This window comes from Dermacentor variabilis, chromosome 6 (genome assembly GCF_050947875.1).
Source record: "Dermacentor variabilis isolate Ectoservices chromosome 6, ASM5094787v1, whole genome shotgun sequence".
Lineage (NCBI taxonomy): Eukaryota > Metazoa > Arthropoda > Arachnida > Ixodida > Ixodidae > Dermacentor > Dermacentor variabilis.
Window position 1 is genome coordinate 98089810 of NC_134573.1, and position 23491 is coordinate 98113300.

Below are 23491 nucleotides of genomic sequence, written 5' to 3' on the forward strand. Positions count from 1 at the left end.
TGCAGGAGGAGTGCGTATGGGCTCGTAAGGATAGGCGTGGCAGTGAATTTCCAACCATCATTATTTTCGTGCACGTCAAACAATAAGCGCGCTTGAAACGTTACCTGCTTTTGTACCTAATATATTTGAAACATTTGTTTTCATTATAGGCATAGATAAATGTTAACACTGGCTGTGTCCGCCTTCTTCGGGGCTGTAATTGTAAAGCGCTTGTAGGTTCTGCGGATCGGCGGCCGTTACCGCTGGGTTGTTCATGAATAAAATGTGACAGACGTCTTTAGCATTCAGCTTTTAATGAAGGGCCATTATCCTTGTGCCTCCACGTATCCATGAAGTCAGACCTACTGTTGATTTCACCCTTGGATATCCCTCAGGACGGCATTTCACTGTACTGAGGTACATCTCTTCGCCGAACATCTTTTCTCGACGACGTGCTTTCTGAGTAAAGTGCCGTGAACTATTCTTCACAGGTTCACGAATCTTTTACTGAAGGCTCTTAAACAACCTTGCGTTTCTGCAGAATACCCAGTTTCGTTGGGTGCAGAAGAAAGCGAATTTCATGCGAAAATTGAAGCTACTGTACCAGTGCTCTTCGTAATGTTGATAAAGCTGCATGCACGCCACTAAAAAGCAATATCAGTGTGATCACTATGTTAGCGTTGGATTTTCTCTTCGAGCGTGTGAACTGTATTCAACCAGTTAGGTCGGATACGCAGCTGCCGTGAAAACTCGGAGCCAACGCGCTCCGCAAGTGGGTGGTCGGGCTGTTTGCTGCCAGTCGCCGCCAGAAGTATCTGGTTCTCGCACGATCGGACCTTGCGTCTGTTATCTCCGACTGACGTTCTCGCACTGCTTTTGTGCTGCATCATCATCATCGTCAGCCTGGTTACGCGCACTGCAGGGCAAAGGCACGCCCATACTTGTCCATCAACCCCGGACATGTACTAATTGTGGCCATGTCGGCCCTGCAAACTTCTTAATCCCATCCGCCCACCTAACTTTCTGTCGTCCCCTGCTACGCTTCCCTTCCCTTGGAATCCAGTCCGTAACCCTTAACGACCATCGGTTATCTTTCCACCCCATTACATGTCCTGCCCATGCCCCCATTTCATTTTCTTCATTTCAACTAAGATGTCATTAACTCGCGTTTGTTCTCTCACCGAATCTGCTCTTGTCTTATCCCTTAGCGTTACACACATCATTCTTCTTTCGATAGCTCGTTGCGCCGTCCTCAATTTGAGTAGAACCCTTTTCGTAAGCCTCCAGGTTTCTGCCCCGTAGGTGAGTACTGGTAAGACACAGCTATTATACACTTTTCTCTTGAGGGATACTGGCAACCTGCTGTTCATGATCTCAGAATGCCTGCCAAACGTACCCAGCCCATTCTTATTCTTCAGATTATTTCCGTCTCATCATCCGGATCCGCCATCACTACCCTAAGTAGATGTATTCCTTTGCCACTTCCAGTGCCTCGCTACCTATTGTAAATTGCTGTTCTTTTCCGAGACTGTTAAACATTACGTTACTTTTCAGCGGATTAATTTTTAGACCCAATCTCCTGCTTTGCCTCTCCAGGTCAGTGAGCATGCATTGCAATTGGTCCCTTGAGTTACTAAGCAAGGCAATATCATCAGTGAATCGCTAGTTACTAAGGTATTCTTCATTAACTTTTATCCCCAATTCTTCCCAATATAGGTCTGTGAATACCTCCTGTGAACATGCTGTGAATAGCATTGGAGAGATCGTATCTCCCTGCCTGGCGCCTTTCTTTATTGGGCTTTTGTTGCATTCTTTATGGAGGACTACGGTGGCTGTGGAGCCGCTATAGATATCTTTAAGTATTTTTACATATGGCTCGTCTACACCCTGATTCCGTAATGCCTCCATGACTGCTGAGGTTTCGACAGGATCAAACGCTTTCTCGTAATCAATAAAAGCTATATGTAAGGGTTGGTTATATTCCGCACATTTCTATATCACCTGATTGATAGTGTGAATATGGTCTATTGTTGAGTAGCCTTTACGGAATCATGCCTGGTCCTTTGCTTGACAGAAGACTAAGGTGGTTCCTGATTCTATTTGCGATTACCTTAGTAAATAGTTTGTAGGCAACTGACAGTAAGCTGATCGGTCTATAATTTTTGAAGTCTTTGGCGTCCCCTTTCTTATGGATTAGGAATATGTTAGCGTTCTTCCAAGATTCCGGTACGCTCGATGTCATCAGGCATTGCGTATACAGGGTGGCCAGTTTCTATAGAACAATCTGCCCACCATCCTTCAAAAAATCTGCTGTTACTTGTTCCTCCCCAGCTGCCTTCCCCGTTTGCATAGCTCCCAAGGCTTTCTCTACTTCTTCCGGCGTTACCTGTGGGATTTCGAATTCATCTAAACTATTCTCTCTTCCATTATTGTCGTGGGTGCCACTGGTACTGTATAAATCTCTATAGAACTCCTCAGCCACTTGAACTATCTCATCCATATTAGTAATGATATTGCTGGCCCTGTCTCTTAACGCATACATCTTATTCTTGCCAATTCCTAGTTTCTTCTTCACTGATTTTAGGTTTCATCCGTTCCTGAGAGCATGTTCAATTCTATCTGTATTATACTTCCTTATGTCAGTTGTCTTACGCTTGGTGATTAGGTTCGAAAGTTCTGCCAGTTCTATTCTAGCTGTAGGGTTAGATGCTTTGATACATTGGCGTTTCTTGATCAGATCTTTCGTCTCCTGCGACAGTTTACTGGTATCCTGCCTAACGGAGTTACCACCGACTTCCATTGCACACTCCTTAATGATGCCCACAAGACTGTCGTTCATTGCTTCTACACTAAGGTCCTCTTCCTGAGTTAAAGCCGAATACCTGTTCTGTAGCTTGATCTGGAATTCCTCTATTTTCCCTCTTACCGCTAACTCATTTATCGGCTTCTTATGTACCAGTTTCTTCCGTTCCCTCCTCAGGTCTAGGCTAATTCGAGTTCTTACCATGCTATGGTCACTGCAGCGCACCTTGCTGAGCACGTCCACATCTTGTATGATGCCAGGGTTAGCGCAGAGTATGAAGTCTATTTCATTTTTAGTACCGCCCTTCGGGCTCCATGTCCACGTTCGGCTATCCCGCTTGCGGAAGAAGGTATTCATTATCCACAAATTCTACTAATAACTCTCCCCTGCTATTCCTAGTGCCTATGCCATATTCCTCCACTGCCTTGTCTCCAGCCTGCTTCTTGCCTACCTTGGCATTAAAGTCGGCCATTAGTATAGTGTATTTCGTTGTCACTCTACCCATCGCCGATTCCACGTCTTCATAGAAGCTTTCGACTTCCTAATCGTCATGAGTGGATGTAGACCTGTACAACTATCATTTCGTACCTCTTATTAAATTTCACAAGTCCTGCCACCCTCTCGCTAATGCTATAGAATGCCTGTACGTTACCAGCTATATTTTTATTATTCAGGAATCCGACTCTTATTTCTCGTCTCTCCGCTAAGCCCCGGTAGCACAGGACCTGCCTGCTTTTTAGCACTGTATATGCTTCCTTTGGCCGCCTAGCTTCACTCAGCCCTATTATATCCCATTTACTGCCCTCTAATTCCTCCAATAGCACTGCTAGACTCGCCTCACTAGATAACGTTCTAGCGTTAAACGTTGCCAGGTTCATATTCCAACGGCGGCCTGTCCGGAGCCAGGGATTCTTAGCACCCTCTGCTGCGTCGCAGGTCTGACCGCCACCGTGGACAGTTGCTTCGCAGCTGCTGGGGACTGAGGGCCGTGGTTTGATTGTTGTGTTCATATAGGAGGTTGTCGCCAAGAACTGCACCAGGGTGGCCAATCCTGCTCTGGTGAGGGAGTGCGTTACCGGTTCTGGTCACCTGGTTCAGGCACATTCCAGGCCTGTTTATGCAATTTTATCAACACGCAGATTTATTCTTTATTCCGGTGGAAAAATGCCGGCAAAGGGATTCGAACCACGACCTCTTGCACGCGAGGCGGGTGTTCTACCTCTACGCCACCGCTGCAACCACGTCACCGCTGCAACTTTTTTGCTGCAGGCGATTATAAGTATTGATGAGTTTTCTGGTGATATGCAATCAGACTTCAAGGACAGCGCAATTACTTGCGCAACTCACCGCGCTTTTAACTGCTATTATCTTTTTATACTACTTGACGCACTGTCGGAGGTCTACGTCTGTCTGTCTGTCTGTCTGTCTGTCTGTCTGTCTGGGTCAAAAACTGTTTTCCCGGCAACTTGTGTCACTGGTGAGCTCATGGTCCCATGGGTAATAAATCGGGCTGCTTTTCTGAGCGAAGAGAGTCTGCAATCAAAGCCATTGGACCAACTTGGCGCGCTGGGTATGTGGCACTAGGTATGTAGGCTGTTGAACAAAATTTTTTGATGGTTACTTGAGCCCCTTGATATGTCTCAAGACCTAAGCGTCACTCCTAAATTGACCTCTTTGACCCCAACTTGAGCACTCGGGCTTGTTCACCTAAGTATATGCCGCAGGGTATGCGCTGCTCTGCAATAACGCTGAAAGGTCCTTTATTATATCTCATGCTCGGCGGAATCGAACCCGCTTCGCTAGGCTCTCTCGAGTGACGCCGAAAGCAAATGATCTGCCGACTGAAAGTGCCTTCTCTGTACAGCCATGGAGAAAGGCATTAAACTGAGCGGACACTCCCATAGAGCCCAGCGGCCGAATTGACTGTAGCGCACGAAGCGGATAGAAATAATTCCTTCCGGATTCAGGTTTCGGCGCGCGCGTTGTTAACGCTAGCTGACATGCGTTACGGCGGCTGCGCTACTGGGCGCCCTTTCTTTTTTTCTTTTTTTACTACTGCTGCTCAATCGCGTGGTCTTAGTGTGGAATCGCTTTATTATTTAGTAATAATGATTGCAAATGACCTGGAGAAGCCTCCATCGAATCTTTGCCATGTGCAGTTTCATGGACGCAAAACGCCCTGTAAATGAGGAAATGTTTATTTCGCTCTATATAAAAGCTCCTTCCGGCCTTTTCGCGCACTCATCCAACGTTGCGTCACCAGCGAAACAGCAGTAGTTCCCTTACGAACCTCCACCGGAAGGCATCACCTGAAGAGGAGGAATAAGCTTTATTACAAGATATGAGCCGACAGTAAAATCGTCCGAAGTGGGTGGCGTCCCTAATCCAGGATGCCGTGGGCCTGAGCCGATAGCTTGGCCCTGCTGGCCAGGCGATGCTGGCCTTCGGGGCTCGAGCTTGTCAGCTGGGCCTCCCACTGCTCGACGGTTGGCCCGGTGATGGGCGGTGTCGATGGGTTTTGTTGACATTCCCATACCATGTAGTAGAGGGTATTGGGCGTAGAGCAGAAGGCGCATTTGTGAGTATACCTCGCAGGATACATGGCGTGTAGCAGGGTGCCACGCGAGAATGTGCCGGTCTGTAGTTTTCGGAAGATAACTGCCTCTTCTCTTGTCAGCTTTGGATGCTGGGGTGGATAGATCCTCCTACCCAGTCTGTTGTGGCTCAGGATATTGGCGTATCTTTTCGGGACGCTATCTTGTTAGCCTACCGGTGCTCGTGAACCTGGTGGGATAGCCCGGAGAATGTGATCTCGGAAAACGGCATTAGCCGCTACATTACCCGCCAGGGACTCGCGTCCCGGGGCCAAGACAATGTACAGTTCTGGAAAATTGTCTCGTTTTTCGAGGATGCTCAGGGCTTCTTTGGAAATGCGGCCCTTTTGGTAATTTCTACATGCTGTTCGTGAGTCGTTCATGATTGTGATTTGATCTTTCTCTCGCTAGCCCGTAGTGGCCGCCAGGGCTATCGCCGTTTCTTCTGAGCAGTCGATGTCTGGAGTGCTTACCGAGGCCGCTGCTACCTCTTGTCCTTGGCCTTTGATCACGCTGATAGCGTGGGCCGCTCTGTTCTTGTACTTTGGTGCGTCGGTGTATCGGACTTCTCCTTGTTTTGGTCCTTCGTAGGACTTACGTAGAGATTTCACTCTCGCTCTCCTCCTTTGTGTGTGGTATTCAGGGCGCATGTTTCTCGGGATGCTGCCCCCCACCGTGATCTTCTCCTTCAGGGGTAGAGGATCCCGCTTTTTTGTGGTCTCATATTCGACTGGACAGCCCAGTGTTATTAGCGTGTCCCTACCCGTGCTGGTGAGCTTGAGTCGCTCTATGTGGCTCGTCTTATGGGCCTCTACTAGTTCCTCCCAAGCATTGTGGATGCCCAGGCTAATTAGCTTCTCCGTCGAGGTCGTCGGTGGAAGCCCCAGTGCCAGCTTGTAGGTCTTTCGTATCAGGGTGTTCAATTTGTCTCTCTCGCTGTCCTTGAGACCCAGGTACGGGGTACCGTAAGTGACTCTGCTGATTATCAGGGCTTCTATTAATCTGATTGTGTCCTGCTCTTTTAGGCCGTGCTTTTTGTTTGTCACTCTTCGCACCAAGTGCGCGACTTGGGTAACCGTCGCTTGCAGTTTCTTTAATGGTGGCGAGACCGGCACCGCCCTTCTGGAAAGTGAGGCCCAGAATACAGAGTGGTGTCCACCTTGGGTATGTTAACTCCATGTAGTGTCAACGTCGGGTCAGGTGTCTCCTGCGGAGGCCGCCCTCTTGTCCTCTTCTTGAGGATCAGGAGCTCCGACTTTTCCGGTGCGCATCAAACACCGCAGCGGTGTAGATAATGCTCGGTCCTGTCGATGGCTTCCTGCAGGGCGTCTTGTTGTTCGCCCACCGATACCGTGCACGTTGGTTTCTTTCAGCTGAAAGAAAGTTAATAACAAGCATGTGTCACTTCGGCGAATGACTTTGGTCAATGGGCAACTTTACAAACAAAAGCAATCCGCTTTTACATATATGGCGTCGAAAATGCCCAACTTATTCAAAGCCGTATTATAAATGATGAAGAAAACATCTGATTTCCGAACATTCCCCCATTCCCGGGCGTTATTTCTTGCAATTTAAGAGCAAAAATACACAGGTGACTAAGCGTTTTCAAAACAGCTTGGCCTCAGCCGACGCGATGGTACGCTGTATACACAGAGGTGGCCACAGCACAGGCTCTGAGTGAGACCATGCTAGACGCTCGCAGAATGCCTTCTACTCGCACTCAAGAGAAATGTGTGGGTGCAAAGCCTGCTTTCAGTCGGTCAGAGTACATAATTTTTGAGTTCTTATTTTTTTAGAGCCTCAGCCTTATCTTTTGCGCATTCTGCAGGCGCAAGCAACACACTCCAGTGTTATCACTCTTGGCAATCACTCCTCGCGTCTTCCACAAACGTGAGTACCAAAAGATGGTATATGTTGCGGTACGATGGAAAGCGTCACAAACTTGTCTCACTAAGATTTCGTACACGTGAAACTGTTACCACAGCCGGCTTGCCTTTTCGCCAACTGCGTCACAAGCCCAGGCGCAGTGAGCGGGCCTCATTAGTATCCCAGAAAGTAACGAAATTAGTTGCAATAAGTTTGCGGGTAAGAAAATGCGTCACGAACTTGTCTCTGTAAGATTCAGTACACACGAAACTAACTGCGACACGTGGCCGTGCGGATTTTTGCTAACTGCGTCACAACGCCGGGCGCGTTCACTGTGCTAAAAAAGCACCTCAAAAAGTAACGAAATTAGTTACAATAATGTTTGGCGTCAGAGAAAGCACCAAACTTTTCCAGGTAAGATTCAGTACACGCGAAACTGCGTCCCATGGTCTAGGTGCTTTTTGCTAACTGTGTCACAAGGCAGGGCGCAGCGAGCGTCATCAATAACTAGTGGGAAAAGTTAAAGTAACGTTAGCACTCACGGAAAGCCAAAATTGCTTGAAATGTCTCGCAGACTGAAAAAAATTCTGAGCTTGCCGTATTCGAATAGTGCGCCGGTGCCGTGTCGAAATGCCAGAAGGAACGCAAGAATACGCCGGGAGCCCAAGAAACGAGCTGCATCTAAAAGAGACGGGTCGCCGAACAGGCGAACTTCACATGCGCAACCGGCCTCCCTAGCTGCGGTGCCGTGTGTGGCACATGACGCATGCATCTGGCGCGCCGTCGTGCCGTTACCTTTGTTGAGGATTCAAACTTGTCTTTGTTGGGAATTCAAACTCGCGTAAAGTAAGACAGGAGGTAATAGATTGGGTCGGTGCAGGCGAGCGTGTTCAGGTTAGCGCGCTTCCTGGAAGACCGATTAGGGAATTGATAGCTAAAGCCAAGCAAGACACGTGCGACACAATAGAGGAGAGGCACCTAGTATTGATAATGGGTGGAGGGGCTTGCGTACTTCAAGGACAGGGGATCGCCAAGCAAATAGCCGAAGGGGTTACTGATCTGCAGAATGTTTCAAGGGAAGTGCGAATCACAGTGTGCACGGGGTCCGAGGTTGAAGAGCAGGGGTATGCAATTGAAAGGTCAGTTGCAAGAAACGGACGCTTGGACAAGTAGGTCAGGCAATGAGTTTTACGGCGGTTGACATCAGCAGAGAAGTGGGCCGAGCCCACCCCGAAGACAATTTCGTGCGGGACGGCATAGGTGTTAGCGATAGTGTAGCAGCATAGGTTGGACGTCTACTCCCAGCAGGGGCAGTAGTTCTTTTAGGTAGGTTCCAGGCAATCAGGAAGGATGTATAAGTATTTAATTTGGAGACAACAGCAAGAAAATGAATTGCACAATAAGTAAGGAAAAGACCCGGTAGGATAAGTGTAGAGACGGTAAAAATTGTTACCTAAGCATGCAGGGCGATCGCAAGCAGGGAAAATGCCTGTCAATTGAAATGACAGTGTTTCCAGGTAACTGTAAAACAGGACCAATGAATGACCAAGCCATTATCATGCACGCCCTGACCGAAGCCCATCTACCAGATTTGGAGCAGCTGCCCATTACTGACAATTTTATATGGGAGGTATGCAACAAAATGATGGAGCCATGTAAAGGCGGAGACCTAGGCACATAATTAGGCCAACTGCGAAGTGTAAAAGGGTAAAAGAGACATCTAAGGAACATTTATGCATTAGCGGCACATCGTAAGGCAAAAAGACGTGGCTTGTGAGCAGCTTACCAATGGACAGGTAGAGATAGCTGAGATAGAATAAAGAAATGACTGATTGCATTAAAATCTATATTAGTGAATTCAAAAATCGCGCCAGATGCTTTTAGTAGATGTGAGTGCGCACATGGTGGATTCGCATGAATATAATACTTACAACGGTTCTCTAGTCCGGGATCTGTGCGAAGGACAGAACTTGATAGGAGTTAACCGCTAGAATAGATGTCACTGATAGCTAACATGGAAAAGCGAAAACAGGCAGTCCTGTATCAACTACGCCTTACTCTTAGAAACAAGACGAATTGATGATATACGAACATGGAAGAAATAGCCTGAGTAGCGTTCATTATTGTTTAACCTTAAATTTTGGCAGAGATAACGCAAAACAAGAACCATAGCAGTAAAATTTATTTAAAAAAGAATTAAAAGCATCTAACGAAGAGTTCTGAAACATAATGAAAATGGAGGCGTTTCCTACAACAGTCTGGGCATATGAGGAAGTGGCAGATGTTCTGCAGCTTGAGATAAGACAGACGTGATAAAAAAAGTGGATTGGGAATTGGAAACCAAGTAAGTGGCGGAACAAGAAAATAAAGCGAGCTATAGGCGCGCGTAAGCAGGCGTCAAGGGATCATCAAAAACGCCAAAAAATTGAGATTACACCAAGAACAGTGGGTCCGTAGATGGAACAAATAACGAGAACGGAAAGGGGTGGCGAGTGAGCTCGTGCAAGAGCAAATGTAATGCACAAGTTAACGCTGGGTGCACAACATTCGCAAAGAGACAAAGGCATACAAAACAGATTCTGGAAGCATGTAACAACACTGTAAGACACGTTATTTGGGATAACACCGCCATAAAAAAGCGTACTTCTTCAAACTCAAACAGATCTAGCAGCAACAAAGGAGCCTCAGAGATCAAAATTTACCACATACATCTTTTGCCGGTGAGAGCTCAAGAAAGTCTCTCTAATAACACGACCGCAGGGCCCTGATGAAATCACAGTCCAGTTAATGAAATACCTCGATCCAAAGAGAAAGGCACTGCTGACTAATGTAATAAAACAAGTAAACAGAAAGAAGAATTGTCTGGTTGCATGTAGTGAAAGCAAGATGAACGTCATCTACAGCCGCAAGGCTGATAAGGTTGAGACGAACTCGAACTGTAAAAGTGGGTGCAATAAAAATGGCATCCTGAAGGAACTACTTAAGGGGTTGATATCAAGCAGACGCTTAGAAGATATGTTTGTACTAACTCAGTGCAGATATATTTCAGTACCTCAGCATAGACCCCTCTTTATGGATACTATTTCTAGAAGTTAAATGATCCTACGCCAACGTGCAGAGGCAATTGTTGTGGAGTATTGTCATTGTGAAGCGCGAACGCATAGATGACGAAAAGGAGGGAGCTGCTGAGGGATATATATCGCGACCTAAAGTAAACGGTCCCCTTCATCCGTCAGGGTTATAAACGGTCTCCTTCGCGCGTAACAAAGTGGTGGAGGTGCGGGGTATCGCTCACAACAACGGAACCATCACTGCCGCAGCTTCGTCGAAGCCGTCGACTTGCCGGCCTCCCGCCATCAGCCGCGACCATCTTCGACATGCCAGAAGAAGGAGCCACTCCGAGGGCAGCGCCTAGCAGTCCGCTGCCATACTACCGAGTTCCACCCACCTTCGGAGGCAAAGCGGGGGAAGATGCCGACGAGTGGCTCGTCCACTACAAACGAGTGAGCAAATCCAACGGGTGGGATGCAACCGCTCAGCTCACCAACGTGGTGTTCTCGCTGACCGATACCGCCCTCGTGTGGTATGAGAACCACGAGGACGCGCTTACGACGTGGGACCATTTTGTTGACGAGTTAAAGGCGTGTTTTGGGGACTCAGTCGCCAAAAAAAAGCGTGCGGAGCAGACACTGTCGCAACGGGCGCAGCTACCAGGTGAGACATGCACAACATACATCGAAGAAGTGTTAAAGCTGTGCAAGGTGGTCAATGCTCGCATGTCGGAAGAAGATAGAGTTGGGCATTTGCTGAAAGGAGTGGCTGAGGATGTGTACAATTTTCTAATTGGAAAGGAGAGCCTCAGTTCTGTGTCCGATGTCATACGGCACTGCAGAACTTTTGAAACGCTAAAGATGCGTCGGATTGCGCCAAAGTTTGGTCGGTTGGCAAACGTTACGACGGTTGCCAGTGTGGACACGAGTCCTTGCCTCGACCTTCCTTCGACCATCCGACAGATTGTCCGCGAGGAACTTTCCCGCCGCGAAGGGTTGTCGCATTCCACTGGTGACCACCATGGCGTGTACACGTCACGTGAGGCTATGACGGCGCCACATTCGGCCCCCCGGCAACCGATGGTTACCGCAGCGGCCGTGGAGTACAGCGCAGCCCCACAGTCGAGGATGACAACACGCCCGCCGACTCCGCGCTATGACCAACGCACTCAGCGCACGCCTTCTCGACGCCCGATGTATCGTCGTGACACTCGCCACGAACCAACCCACCACACGCGGGAAAATGATAATATCCGCTTCATCGACGAACGACCAAGGTTTAGACCTCTCCCGGTGTGTTATTCCTGTGGTGTCCCGGGTCATATATCGCGGTTTTGCAACCAGCGTATAACCACGTGGTATGGCCAGCCGTCAGAGTTTTTTCGGCCCTCCGAACGGCCACACGGTGCCCCGTGGCCAGCACACGTATCGTCTGGCGACGAGTATTGGCCGAGCAGCTCCCGGAATCGCTCCCCAGCATCTGACAGAAGTTTGACACCCCCACCGCAACGTCGTGCTCCCCGTTCTCCCTCACCGCTGCGTCGCACCGCGTCCCCTTCGTCACCGGAAAACTAGCTAGCGCGGCCGATGGAGGTGAGGTCGCTGGAGACGTGCTACTGACAGAAATACCTCCTGTGTTGATGCTGAAAAACAAAGTGCGCGTGCTTGTAGATAATGTCCCTGTGATGGCTCTGGTGGACACAGGCGCAACAATTTCGGTCATGAGTGTCTCGTTTAAACACGTGTTAGGGCGAAAGGTTTTGTTTAAATGGGACGAAGATTCAAAGTTCTGTGGAGTGAGTGGTGAGCCGTTGCGACCTATTGGTGTGTGTAGTGCTGACGTATTTTTGGGAGGCCATGTTATTACGACAGAGTTCGTAATTATTCCTCGGTCGACCCATGATGTTATTCTCGGCATTGACTTCGTAGGCCCATTTCCCAAATCAGCCAAGGGAAACCGCTGGATAGTTGTTTGCGTCGACTACCTCACACGCTACTGCGAGACGGCGGCCGTGCCCTCCGCAACTGCCACTGACGTTTCAACATTCCTGCTGCAATATGTGATCCTGCGACATGGTCCGCCCCGCGTGATCATCAGCGACCGTGGACGACAATTCACAGCGGACGTCGTAGAGGAGCTGCTTCGTTTGTGTGATTCCCACTTGCGTCACTCGACACCATACCATCCACAGACGAATGGGCTTACGGAGCGTACCAACCGAACTATTGTAAACATGCTATCTATGTACGTTTCATCCGACCACAAGAACTGGGATGACGTACTGCCTTTTATCACGTACGCATTCAACACCGCCAACACCGGCTATAGCCCTTTCTTCCTGCTGTACGCACGGCCACCCCGGTACACAATCGACACTGTTTTCCCCTTCTGCAGTCACGAAAATTCCACTGTCGCCGAGACTCTCTGCCTCGCCGAAGAAGCTCGTCGTATTGCTCGTTTGCGCACTTTGGCATCGCAGGACAGATCAAAAGTACGCTACGACATTCGCCACCGTCCGGTAACCTATCGCCCTGGTGATTTAGTCTGGCTGTGGACTCCAGTACGGAAACGCGGGTTATGCCAAAAGCTTTTGGCAACCTACGATGGACCGTTTGTGATTAGCAGACTCACGGAAGTCACGTATAACATAGCTCGCCTCACGGCGAGTGGTAGACGAGCTGCCAAGACACAAGTGGTCCATGTCGCCCGCTTGAAATTGTTCACGTCAAGACACATGGATTGACTCGCCCAGCGGGCTTCGTCTGCGACGAGAGAAATGTTACGCATGAAGAAAATGAAGACCAGTGAACGTGCTTGCGGTCCCGAGTGGAAGAAGGAAGAAGAGAACGACGCTCAGTTGATAAACCAGCTGACAGCTCTTGCGCTCACCTTCGCGACCTAAAGTAAACGGTCCCCTTCATCCGTCAGGGTTATAAACGGTCTCCTTCGCGCGTAACAATATATATATATATATATATATATATATATATATATATATATATATATATATATATATATATATATATATATATATAGACAGAGAGAGAAAGAGAGATAACCGAGCTCAACTTGTTAGGGACAGCCAAAAATGAAACAAAGTGATCGAAATTCACCAAGGTCTGAAGCAAGGAAGTCGTCTGTCTGCATTGTTCACGTTTTATGTTAAAGGCACATGAAAACGCCTGGAAGAACCATGAATTAGGGGTTGATTTATAATACATGCGCAATGGACGAATGGCAACGCAGAAGGTCGGCGGTATGATGTATGCGGAAGGCATAGTCATGCTAGCGGGCAAAGCAAGAGATTCAGAGGCAATGCCAAATATCCGTGGCAACCGTAGCGATCAATCTAGACCTTATGTTTAACACAGCGAAATGGGAAATTATGATCGCTCATGAAGAGACGAGTAATCACTTGGTCTAAATTCAACAGCAAATCATACCCATAGTGAAGCATTATGTCATACCTACAGTCAAGCCTTGGCATGTACATAAACGAAGGAAAGACTTACTCATGCACCCACCAACATAATTTGAAAATAAAGGGAAGTGAAATGCAGCAATAAGGAAACAGTGCACTTCGGGACCACAATAAGTATGAGGTGGTGTGTGCAATTTGGAAAACTACAAATTGTGCCAGGGATAACGTTCGCAAGTGTCGTTTTGTGCTTAAAATTGCATAACTCGTCGGGGTTGAAAGCAACCAAAGATTGTTAGGCTGGTTGGCTTTGGTAGCTTAGGGTAAAACCACAATCGAAGCAGTGCAGGGTAACATAGGTTGGGCCTCTTTTGAAGTCCGAGAAGCGAAGAGCAAAATTCGTTTTCAAGGATGACTTAGAAACATTAATCAAAACTAATGGGCGGATAAAGTGCACAGGTATCTGTACCTTAGACAGTCGCACAGAGGTTAAAGGAACACGTCAATAAAGTTGGCAACCAGGTACCAGGTAATTGAAATTGCAAACAGACAGCCAGAGATAATCAGAAAGTAATTGAGAGAAACAGGTACAGCAGGTTCGATGCACTGAATAGAAAAAAATGACCGTAGAGATTTACAAGAATGGCTAGAAAGATATTAGAAGGGAAACTCGGCACGATAATACTAATAGCAATGCCTTGATATTTAAGGTTCGACCAAGTTGCCTACGGGCAAAAACATACCACAGAAAATATTCGCAACCGGGTCAGGCACGTGTAGGTTAAAGCAAAAGACCAGAGATCACTCAGCATATCCTAATGGAATGAAAAAGAATTCACCCAGTCAGACCCAGATGTAACGGGACCATTCCAGAAGCGCTTGAATTTAAAGCATGCGGAAGCATCAAGTGGTCAACAATTGAAATAAGCAAGAGAAGTTTAGAGTATTGGTTGAAGGAAAGCAGGGAAGAGATTGATACGACCCGATACGTTACAGGCATAGGTGGCGACCAGTGTTGCAGAATGGGCGCCCCCATTCCATTCCATTCCATTCCATTCTAGAAAATTGAATTTGCCGCAAGTAGCTAGCGTTCGCTTTGTAATAGGGCAGGGGCTTAACCATGTCTACACAAGTTTCATCTTTAATGTAACGAGAAATTTTCTCTGCAATGGATCCAGGCATATTGTCTCGGTAGGCATTTTCATTTCGTCCAATGTTTTTAAACATCACTATGCTTGGCCCTGTTCCAGCGTCTGCATTCACCACGGTGCTGTTGCTGTCCTGCCCTAACAAAAGACCCCTCCCCTTCACACCAGAACGCATCTGTTCGGCTGTTGCAGCTGAACACCAAGAACACTGAAATCGTGGGTGTAGGAGGGCACCCGTCAAAAAAAGAACAGAGTCAGTCCATGTGCTTGCGAACCGCGTCTCCAGGCTACGTACTAGGCCTTTAGAAGCCTCCGTGCGAAGAAGCGTGCCTTTGCTTAAGATTTTCGCAAGAGAAACTGTGATATTTCGCAACGCGGGAATCAAAAGCTCGTCTGTCTCGTGCTTTTTCTGAAGCAACTCCATGGCTTCCTTTGCAGGCGAGAGACGCTCAATCAAGTCTGTCGCCAGCCTCATTGCATATTTAGACAGCTTTATCGCACGCTTGCACAGTTTCTGTCAGGCCTGGATGACTCAAAAAAGTGGTAGCGAGTTTTCTCATCATTCGCATCTGCACATACCAGCTCGTCCCGTTGTGAGGTTACAAATGCAGACCGGCCGCATTAGCACTTTTGCCATGTCGGTGGTGGCGTATAGATGCAACGATGGCCGCGCATTATTGTACGACTTTCACGACACTTGGGTCCTACAATAAAGCGAGAACAACAATCAGTTAATACTGCCGCTGCAAGTACAGGTAGCGCAAATGGTAAACATGAAATGCAATGCAGTCTACAACGACTATGATATATGCAATAGTACAGTTATGCACTCGGCGATACACTGACACTCTTCAAGACTACATTAGAAAAAATAAAGTAGGGACAGACACAGCCGTTTTATCCAGCCCTACGATAGATTGAGCGCGCATTAATGCATACGCGGCACCTTCATGTTCTTCAGAAATAAATGTCTTGCACGTAGTGCCAAGGCTACAGCACTACAGCTGGTATTATCCTAATGAAATGGGCTTCATAATTCAAATAAACATATTAGCTGCCAACTGCCGCCTCGTCGATTTGCCTTATATGCCAGGCAATTGCGTTGATGGGTGGAGCGATTTGTACTAGAAGGAGTGGCACGCGTAGGATTTCGTTCCCCCGGGGGCGAGGGGCGTGGAGGTGGAGAAAAGGAGAGGGAGATCAGGAAAGTAGAAAAATAGCAAGGAGCACAAAATGAAATAAGACAAAGATAGCTTCAACAAGGAATCAACCAAATCGAAATATTTTAAAATGTATCTTTGGGGCACAAAATTTCTTGTTTACATGATGTGCCAGTTTTGTTTCTGTTTGTCTTTAGAGGTATTTCAGAACGGTGGTTGACGTGGTGAGAGCAGAAATCGAAGTCGCGTAATCCTGGTGCCTGGCTTGCGGCAGAAAAATGATCCGCAACCACTATTTCATTGGAAGCAGAGTTCGTGACCTGCACCATGACAGCAAATGCACCACGAACCTCCAAGATGAAATAGCGAAGAACGCTCCAAATTTCGGCTAAACATGAGCTCAGGGTAGTTGCATAATTAAGTTTTAAAGCACCTAATGTGCAATAAGCCCAGTTATTTGCGCATACTTTCAAACTGCAATTATGGTATTTATACATCCTTTGTCCTTTAATTTACGGCAAATGAAACAATTTTTCATGAAATAATAATTAATGAACGACGTATCGACGGACGTAAGATGAAACCAATATGTTATTTAATAGCGCCTACCTGCCGAATACAGTATTTTAAGGCAACCTGCGGGCTGTGGGCGGCGCAGCCAAGTCGAAATTGCTCCAAATGATGAAACTCGCTTAAAAGCTCATTGGTTAAGCGTTCCGGGCAGTCGTCGAAATTGTCATCATCATCGTCTTCTTCAGCCCCCCCCCCCCCCCCCCCCCCGAAGAAGCCAGAAAATGAAACAAAAACAGTTACCAGAGGCCTAATTGTGCGAAAATACATATTTCGCTTTGTCAGCGATGTTCGACTGCAGCACATTGCTGAAGTCGCTGCGCACGCATGCTGCTTCGACAGCCAAGATGTCTTCCATAGACCGCGACGTTCTACGTCTAGTGCGATACAGACGTACTCAGCTCCCGCCAAAGACGATCATAGTTTGGTCTGCAGCGCTGGCACACTCCCCGGCAGGAACTCCTTTCTGAAGTCATCCCACGATGGCAACTTGTAGCCCGGGACGGCGACTTGAATCTGAAAGTATACAAAGCAGTTTATTTGATGTGAGGCGGCTTATGATATGATCAAACTTACCGTTACGAATTGTTTGAATCCCTCCCTCCCGACAACACGAAAGGGCTCCATCTTAGTGCAAATCATGTTGATCTTGGCGTTGTCAAAAGCAGCCTTCGATGCACGGACCCAGAGCCGCATTCAGCGGCGAAACCCGTCGTTATCTTCGGCTCGCTTGCCAGACCATTCTCTTGTGTGTACTCACGTTCGTACTTTCTTTCTGGGTGCCGAATCAAATTAGATGAAACTCCGGCTACAGCATGTATATATTTCGGGGCAAATCTTTCAGCGAGCAGCTTATTAGTTTTCTTGGCGGGTACTTTTAAAAAAATGTTTCCAATGTGTCATGTTGCCAGACTTACTGCGTACGTTAGCCGCTGGGCGCAGGAGCCAGTGTGGTAGTGGATTATAGAACTGCTTTTCTTTGTAATTGAAGGCGGGAAACGAGGGTGGGGGTCGTGGCACAGAAAGGAAACGCCAGGATAAATATCATCCTGCTCAAATTGGATTCCGTTCTTACTTGGGAACTGAATACGGACTTTCTATCTTATGAGAAGATGTTTTACAGGTTACAACCACACAGTCACGATGTGCGCACGGTAGTAGCAACAGACATAACGAAAGCTTATGACAATATAGACCATGCAATCATTATACCTAACCTCATCGACCTGGGACTTCCACCGCGGGTGATAAGCGGTGGAAGGCGACTTATGATATGATCAAACTTACCGTTACGAATTGTTTGAATCCCTCCCTCCCGACAACACGAAAGGGCTCCATCTTAGTGCAAATCATGTTGATCTTGGCGTTGTCAAAAGCAGCCTTCGATGCACAGACCCAGAGCAGCATTCAGCGGTGAAACCCGACGTTATCTTCGGCTCGCTTGCCAGACCATTCTCTTGTGTGTACTCACGTTCGTACTTTCTTTCTGGGTGCCGAATCAAATTAGATGAAACTCCGGCTACAGCATGTACAGTTTCGGAGCAAATCTTGCAGCGAGCAGCTTATTAGTTTTCTTGGCGGATACTTTAAAAAAGATGTTTCCAATGTGTCATGTTGCCAGACTTACTGCGTACGTGAGCCGCTGGGCGCAGGAGCCAGTGTGGTAGTGGATTATAGAACTGCTTTTCTTTGTAATTGAGGGCGGGAAACGAGGGTGGGGGTCGTGGCACAGAAAGCCTTGGGCGATGCTTCCAAGGATTGTCTCGCATTTACAGTGTGACCGAGGTACATTATGAACCGTTGGGCTTCTCTAGCCGCCAACAGGCGTCAGTGCGGCGGCGGTGCTACCCGAACCTCTCCCCCCACCACGCCCTTCCCCGACCCAAGAACAGAACTTCCTGGAACAGAGATAACGTGCGCCTTTTTCTTTTTCGGCCTGAACCATCGCGTCGGGGCTCGGGGAGGCGCCACCGTGACCGCAGCTACGTGGGCTCTCCTGCATCGCCTGGCTTCCTGAACCAATGCTTTCAAAAATTTATTTCCACTCCCTCTGTATGAAGGGAGAGGGCGCACAGCTCGTCGTGTGCGACTGTGTGATGCGCGGACTTGCAGACTTTCGTCGACAGAGTTTCGGGCATAGGCGTCCGGTTGTCCAGACAAATATGATAGTATTGCAAAAGGGTTGGGAGGGTAGGAGTACCGAGGTGAGATGGCGACAGAAGAAAAACAAAGTCAAGGGTGGGAAAACCGAATGCGGCCGGGGCGAAGGCGCCGCCGACGTAAAAAAAAATCACAAGGCGTAAGGGGCTCGGGGAGCAGTATGCCGCCACCGTAGTTCCATACGACGGATACCAAGGGCATAGAGCAGCCGTTAATCGAATAATCGAGACAAACTTCTCAGCAACTCAGGCTATAAGGACAGAAATGTAGCAGGCGCGTGGCTTATAAATGTACCGTGCTTGTAATGAGCCAAGCCATCTTAAATACAGAGCTTTTTTTATGAATTTCCGGCTCTGACTTATTAATGTGTGAACGTGGCTTGGTTGGTTCTGCGGCATATTTTAACAAAGAACAGCGCCTAGATGAAAAAGCACTCTATTTTCGGGAAGAGACATAATTTCATTCCCGTTCCATTCCTGGCAAAAGGCGCCCATTTTCATTCCTCCAAGCGTTGTCTCCATTCCATTTCCATTCCATTCTGGGGTCTCGAATATATGGAATGATTCCGCCGTCATTCTAATTCCAGAATGGTAACCCCGCAACACAGGTAGCGACAGAAGGTATATAAAGAAGCTTTGAGAGGAAAAAAGATTAGGGACATGTACACAAAAATGCTAGAACGAAAAGCACACATAGTATTTCTGATTAACTCAAACATGCCAGCTGGCTATTTTCACCACCCCGTCTCAAAAGGATACCAAGAAGTTATCATCCCCATTATCAAGCGCGATATATGAGTCCTGCTGCAATACGCGCGTCATACATAACTCCTTTTGACGGTTACAATATGTTGTGCCTCTTTATTGATTCAATGCTAACGCATTACCGTCGACGGTCAGCGTGAGATGGGTCCTGCTACAAATTTTCCTTTCGTTCCCAAATACTACGAACAGAAAAGGGCAGTCTGTGCTCTTAAACATAATTACTTATTTGTTGATTAGTGCAATTTCTGCAATCTGTCACATATATCTAGATTTCTTGTCAAAAGAATATATGCGTCTTCGAGCAATCCAGCTGAGATAAAAATACATTTTGCTATTTTAAACAAGCATATTGAAAAGTTTTTGGAAATATAATATATACGCTTCGTACATTCCAACATTTTCTTTTATTTTTTATTTGAATAGATATTTAGAAAATCGCCTTTGAGAGAGAGCGTTATTCTGCCTTTTGATGTTGACCTTTGTAAGGGCCGGAAATTACCTGTATGATAAACCGCAATTACGAAGTAGCTTGTTCAATAGCTGAGCAACATGTGGAATCTTGCAAAATTGAAACAGAAATTCCAGTGAGCTGCTACTGTGACTATGTAATTAGGAACAAGCATGATACAAAGAGGGGCAAAGAAGCGAAAGAGGAGGTGTTGGCCTGCTGATGGAAAGGCGAAGGTACAAGTAGGTATACTCAGCTTAAGTAGTTCCTCGCTGCAGACCCAAAGCTCCGTAATGAAAAGCGAGGCGTACTAGTGTCTGCGAACGTTGATAATTGTTTCCTCGTCTGTCGCACACTCAGTGGCGCGTAGCGATTGACCCAAGTTGGCGAGAGATTCACTGAAGAGCGGCACACACGCAGTGTGTTCATGCCGCAGCTCAAAGAAGCGTTAGCTTAAAAGACTTTCATTCAAAAGTGGCACATAGCCAGTGCATTTCTGGCGCTGGCTGCTAATGCGTAGGGTAGCTGTCCTTAAGGAACCCTCGTGAAGTTTCTTCGCTTCCGCTCTGCATCGGAGAAATTTAAGGGATCTTTTTCGTCATTGAGAGCGGCAAAATCCCAACGACACTTAACTATTCACCCAAGTTTATATCATATAGTTTCTTTGGAGACCAGCACAAACCGAGTGGCACATACCTAGTACGTGAAGTCGGAGACAATGAAATTCTACGAGCAGCGGCACCTACCGAGTCCCGCATCTTCGGTGAGCCATCTCAGCTGGAAAGAAGTTTCTTGAATAGTGTCACGCATATACACGTTGCCACATACCGAGTAGCTCAAATTGGGCTGGCGGTACGTTTTGAACCCAGATTTCTCAGCCCAGCAGCCCGATATGCTACCCTTTCCCAACAGACTACACAGTGACCTAGGTAGGCGGGAAAACGGTTAGATATACACATACATACCGGGCCTTTCAGCGAACGCTTTCAAAACATTTCATATGTTGCCTGTACCACATAGCACAATTCCAATTCATGAGCTGGTCTACTGGAAGAAGCGGATATTATTGGCACAAAAGATTGAAGTGCATAATTGACTTATTAACAAAAATACCTAATTACATTTTAACTAATTACTTTTTGACCCATATTGCAATTTGAAAATTACAGCCCTGGAGTTCGCAAGGCGGATCCACAAGGAATGAATTCTCCAGTTTCCAGATATTCAATCCCGAACTTTGCGGAGAAATCCATTGGCGCTCCGGTCACTTTTATGCTTCAATGCATGAAACGACATTTTGTTAAGAATATAACTGGAATGCCACTGCATTTCTCCGCAACGTTCGGGAATGATTGTCTCAAAACTAGTGTCATTCTGAGAATTTCTTCCAAGTGGATCCGCCGTGCAAACTCCACAACTAGAATTTGTACATAGCAATATGGGATATCATAAGGTAATTAGTTAAAAACTTCATGAGTGAATTTTTCTTAATTAGTCAATTATGTATTTCAGTTATTTGTGCACATAGTATGCGATACTTCGAGTAGGCCACCTCATGAACTAAAATTATACTATCGGCCACAGGCAGCCTTTAATAATTTTTGAAAGTTTTCGCCGAAACATCCGGTAGACGGACGGACGGACGGACGGACGGACGGACGGACAGACGGACAGACAGACGGACGGACGGACGGACGGACGGACAGACAGACAGACAGACAGACGAACAGACGGACAGACGGACAGACGGACGGACGGACGGACGGACGGACGGACGGACGGACGGACGGACGGACGGACAGACGGACAGACGGACAGACAGACCTCTGCAAAGTGCACTAAATGCGCTAAGAACACTAACCAATTAATATCAAATTGAGAAGAATTCCAAGGATGACACAAGTTTCGGGATGTACGCCTCTAAACGTGCAGTTTTTTGTTTCGATAATCTCTATACGTATTACAATACAATATTTCTGGAACGCTGAAGCCTTTTGCCGCCTAATTTAAGATTGCATATCTGGAAACTAGTTTTATTCTCTGAATGCTTTCTAAATGGATATGACTTAACTCGCCAGCTACAAGTCATAAATTGCAAGATGTGACTTAATGTGACGAAAATTGTGGTTAATACTCACATTTTTTTATCAGCGTAGTCTGCATTTTGAGCTTTGTAGAAGTAATACCAACTTTGTTCCGCAACATGCCTGAAGTATTGCAATTTTCTACCCGACGATAGCGACATTTTATTTAATTTGTTCTAAGAAAGACATATTAGAGGAGGATTACCAGTAAGAAAATATTGTTTCATTGCTGCAGTTGGATATTTAGGAACTTTTGTAACCTTTGTGAATTTTATACTACTATTTCAGATACCAATCAACGTGCTAAATGCGAGGCGCACCAGTGGAATCAAACAATCACGGATGGCCAAACCGCATGCCTGAATTTCTATAATCAATATTGCCAAGCATATGAGAATGGGGAGCAAACTGTCTACAATGAAAACTGTACCGTACAAACCGGATGTTGAAGGACTACTATTTTTTCGCACTGGCATGGCATAGGGACGAAATTACTGCCATTTTGACGCACTCATTTAAGGCACTGTTCAAATTCGTTACATTATTACCCTTTGAGTTCACGTAACCGTAACGCCTTAGACACGCAATACTTTCTAATTTTTTTTGCACATTTGGCTGGTGCTGTCAGTTACAAAGCTAGTTTCAGCCAAATAAAATTTGTTGTCTATTCAATATCTGGTATAGTGGTTCTCATAATCGTTTATCGTACCAATAAAGCAATCACAAGTTGCAAATACTCTTTTAAGTGCGAGTACCTACAGGATGGATCTCACATTTAGGACGCAAAATAGCGCTATGGAAAATATATGATAACGAATTCTACGTCAAACTACAATGACGTATTGGTTTGTGGCTACTTCATTTCTTGTAGTACATAAGGCAAAAGTAAAGGCTCTGCAGCTCAGTTTGTTTCTCAAATATAGTTGAATGTCAATTTTGCAATTTTGATTGAACTGAATGTAAGGGTTATGCAAATATTCAAAACGTCCTCAGCGAAACGTCTTGAAGTGCAATGCGGTCTGTTCTCATGCGACATGTAATCTATAAAACACACAGTGAGTGATACAAATTTCTGAGCTCCTGCCAAGACGTGTCATAAAATGCAGGTGTGGCGCCTAACTTGAAAAATATGGCTCTTCTGTGATCATGGCCATGGCCATGCACTCGAAAAGCTCTGACTGTGGCAGGCGGCAGCAGTGACACCGTAAATCAAGAAAATACACCAAAGCTTTACTCGTTTTAGAAATATATGCTCGTCGACATTAAGCGAATAAACGTCCATAAATTCATCAAGGACTTCTTTCACTGAACATAATCGCCACAAATAAATAGAAAAGTCTCACATTCAAATCAAATCAAACCAAAGTTGAAAATCGGCTACCCCGATTCTTTTAGAGACCCTGAGAAGTTTCTGTCTGCAAGTTTTCATGGCTACACCCACACACA

General features: G+C 46.6%; 1 protein-coding gene across 1 annotated transcript in view; it reads left to right on the forward strand.

Annotated features, from left to right (window-relative positions):
• LOC142584282 (uncharacterized) overlaps positions 1-22740 on the forward strand; it is a 109493-nt gene extending 86753 nt beyond the window's left edge. Inside the window, exon 5 of the mRNA XM_075694419.1 lies at positions 22334-22740. Coding sequence (XP_075550534.1) covers positions 22334-22494 — 161 coding nt within the window. The 3' untranslated portion in view covers positions 22495-22740. The remainder of the gene's footprint in view (positions 1-22333) is intronic.
• The last annotated feature ends 751 nt before the right edge of the window (positions 22741-23491 follow it).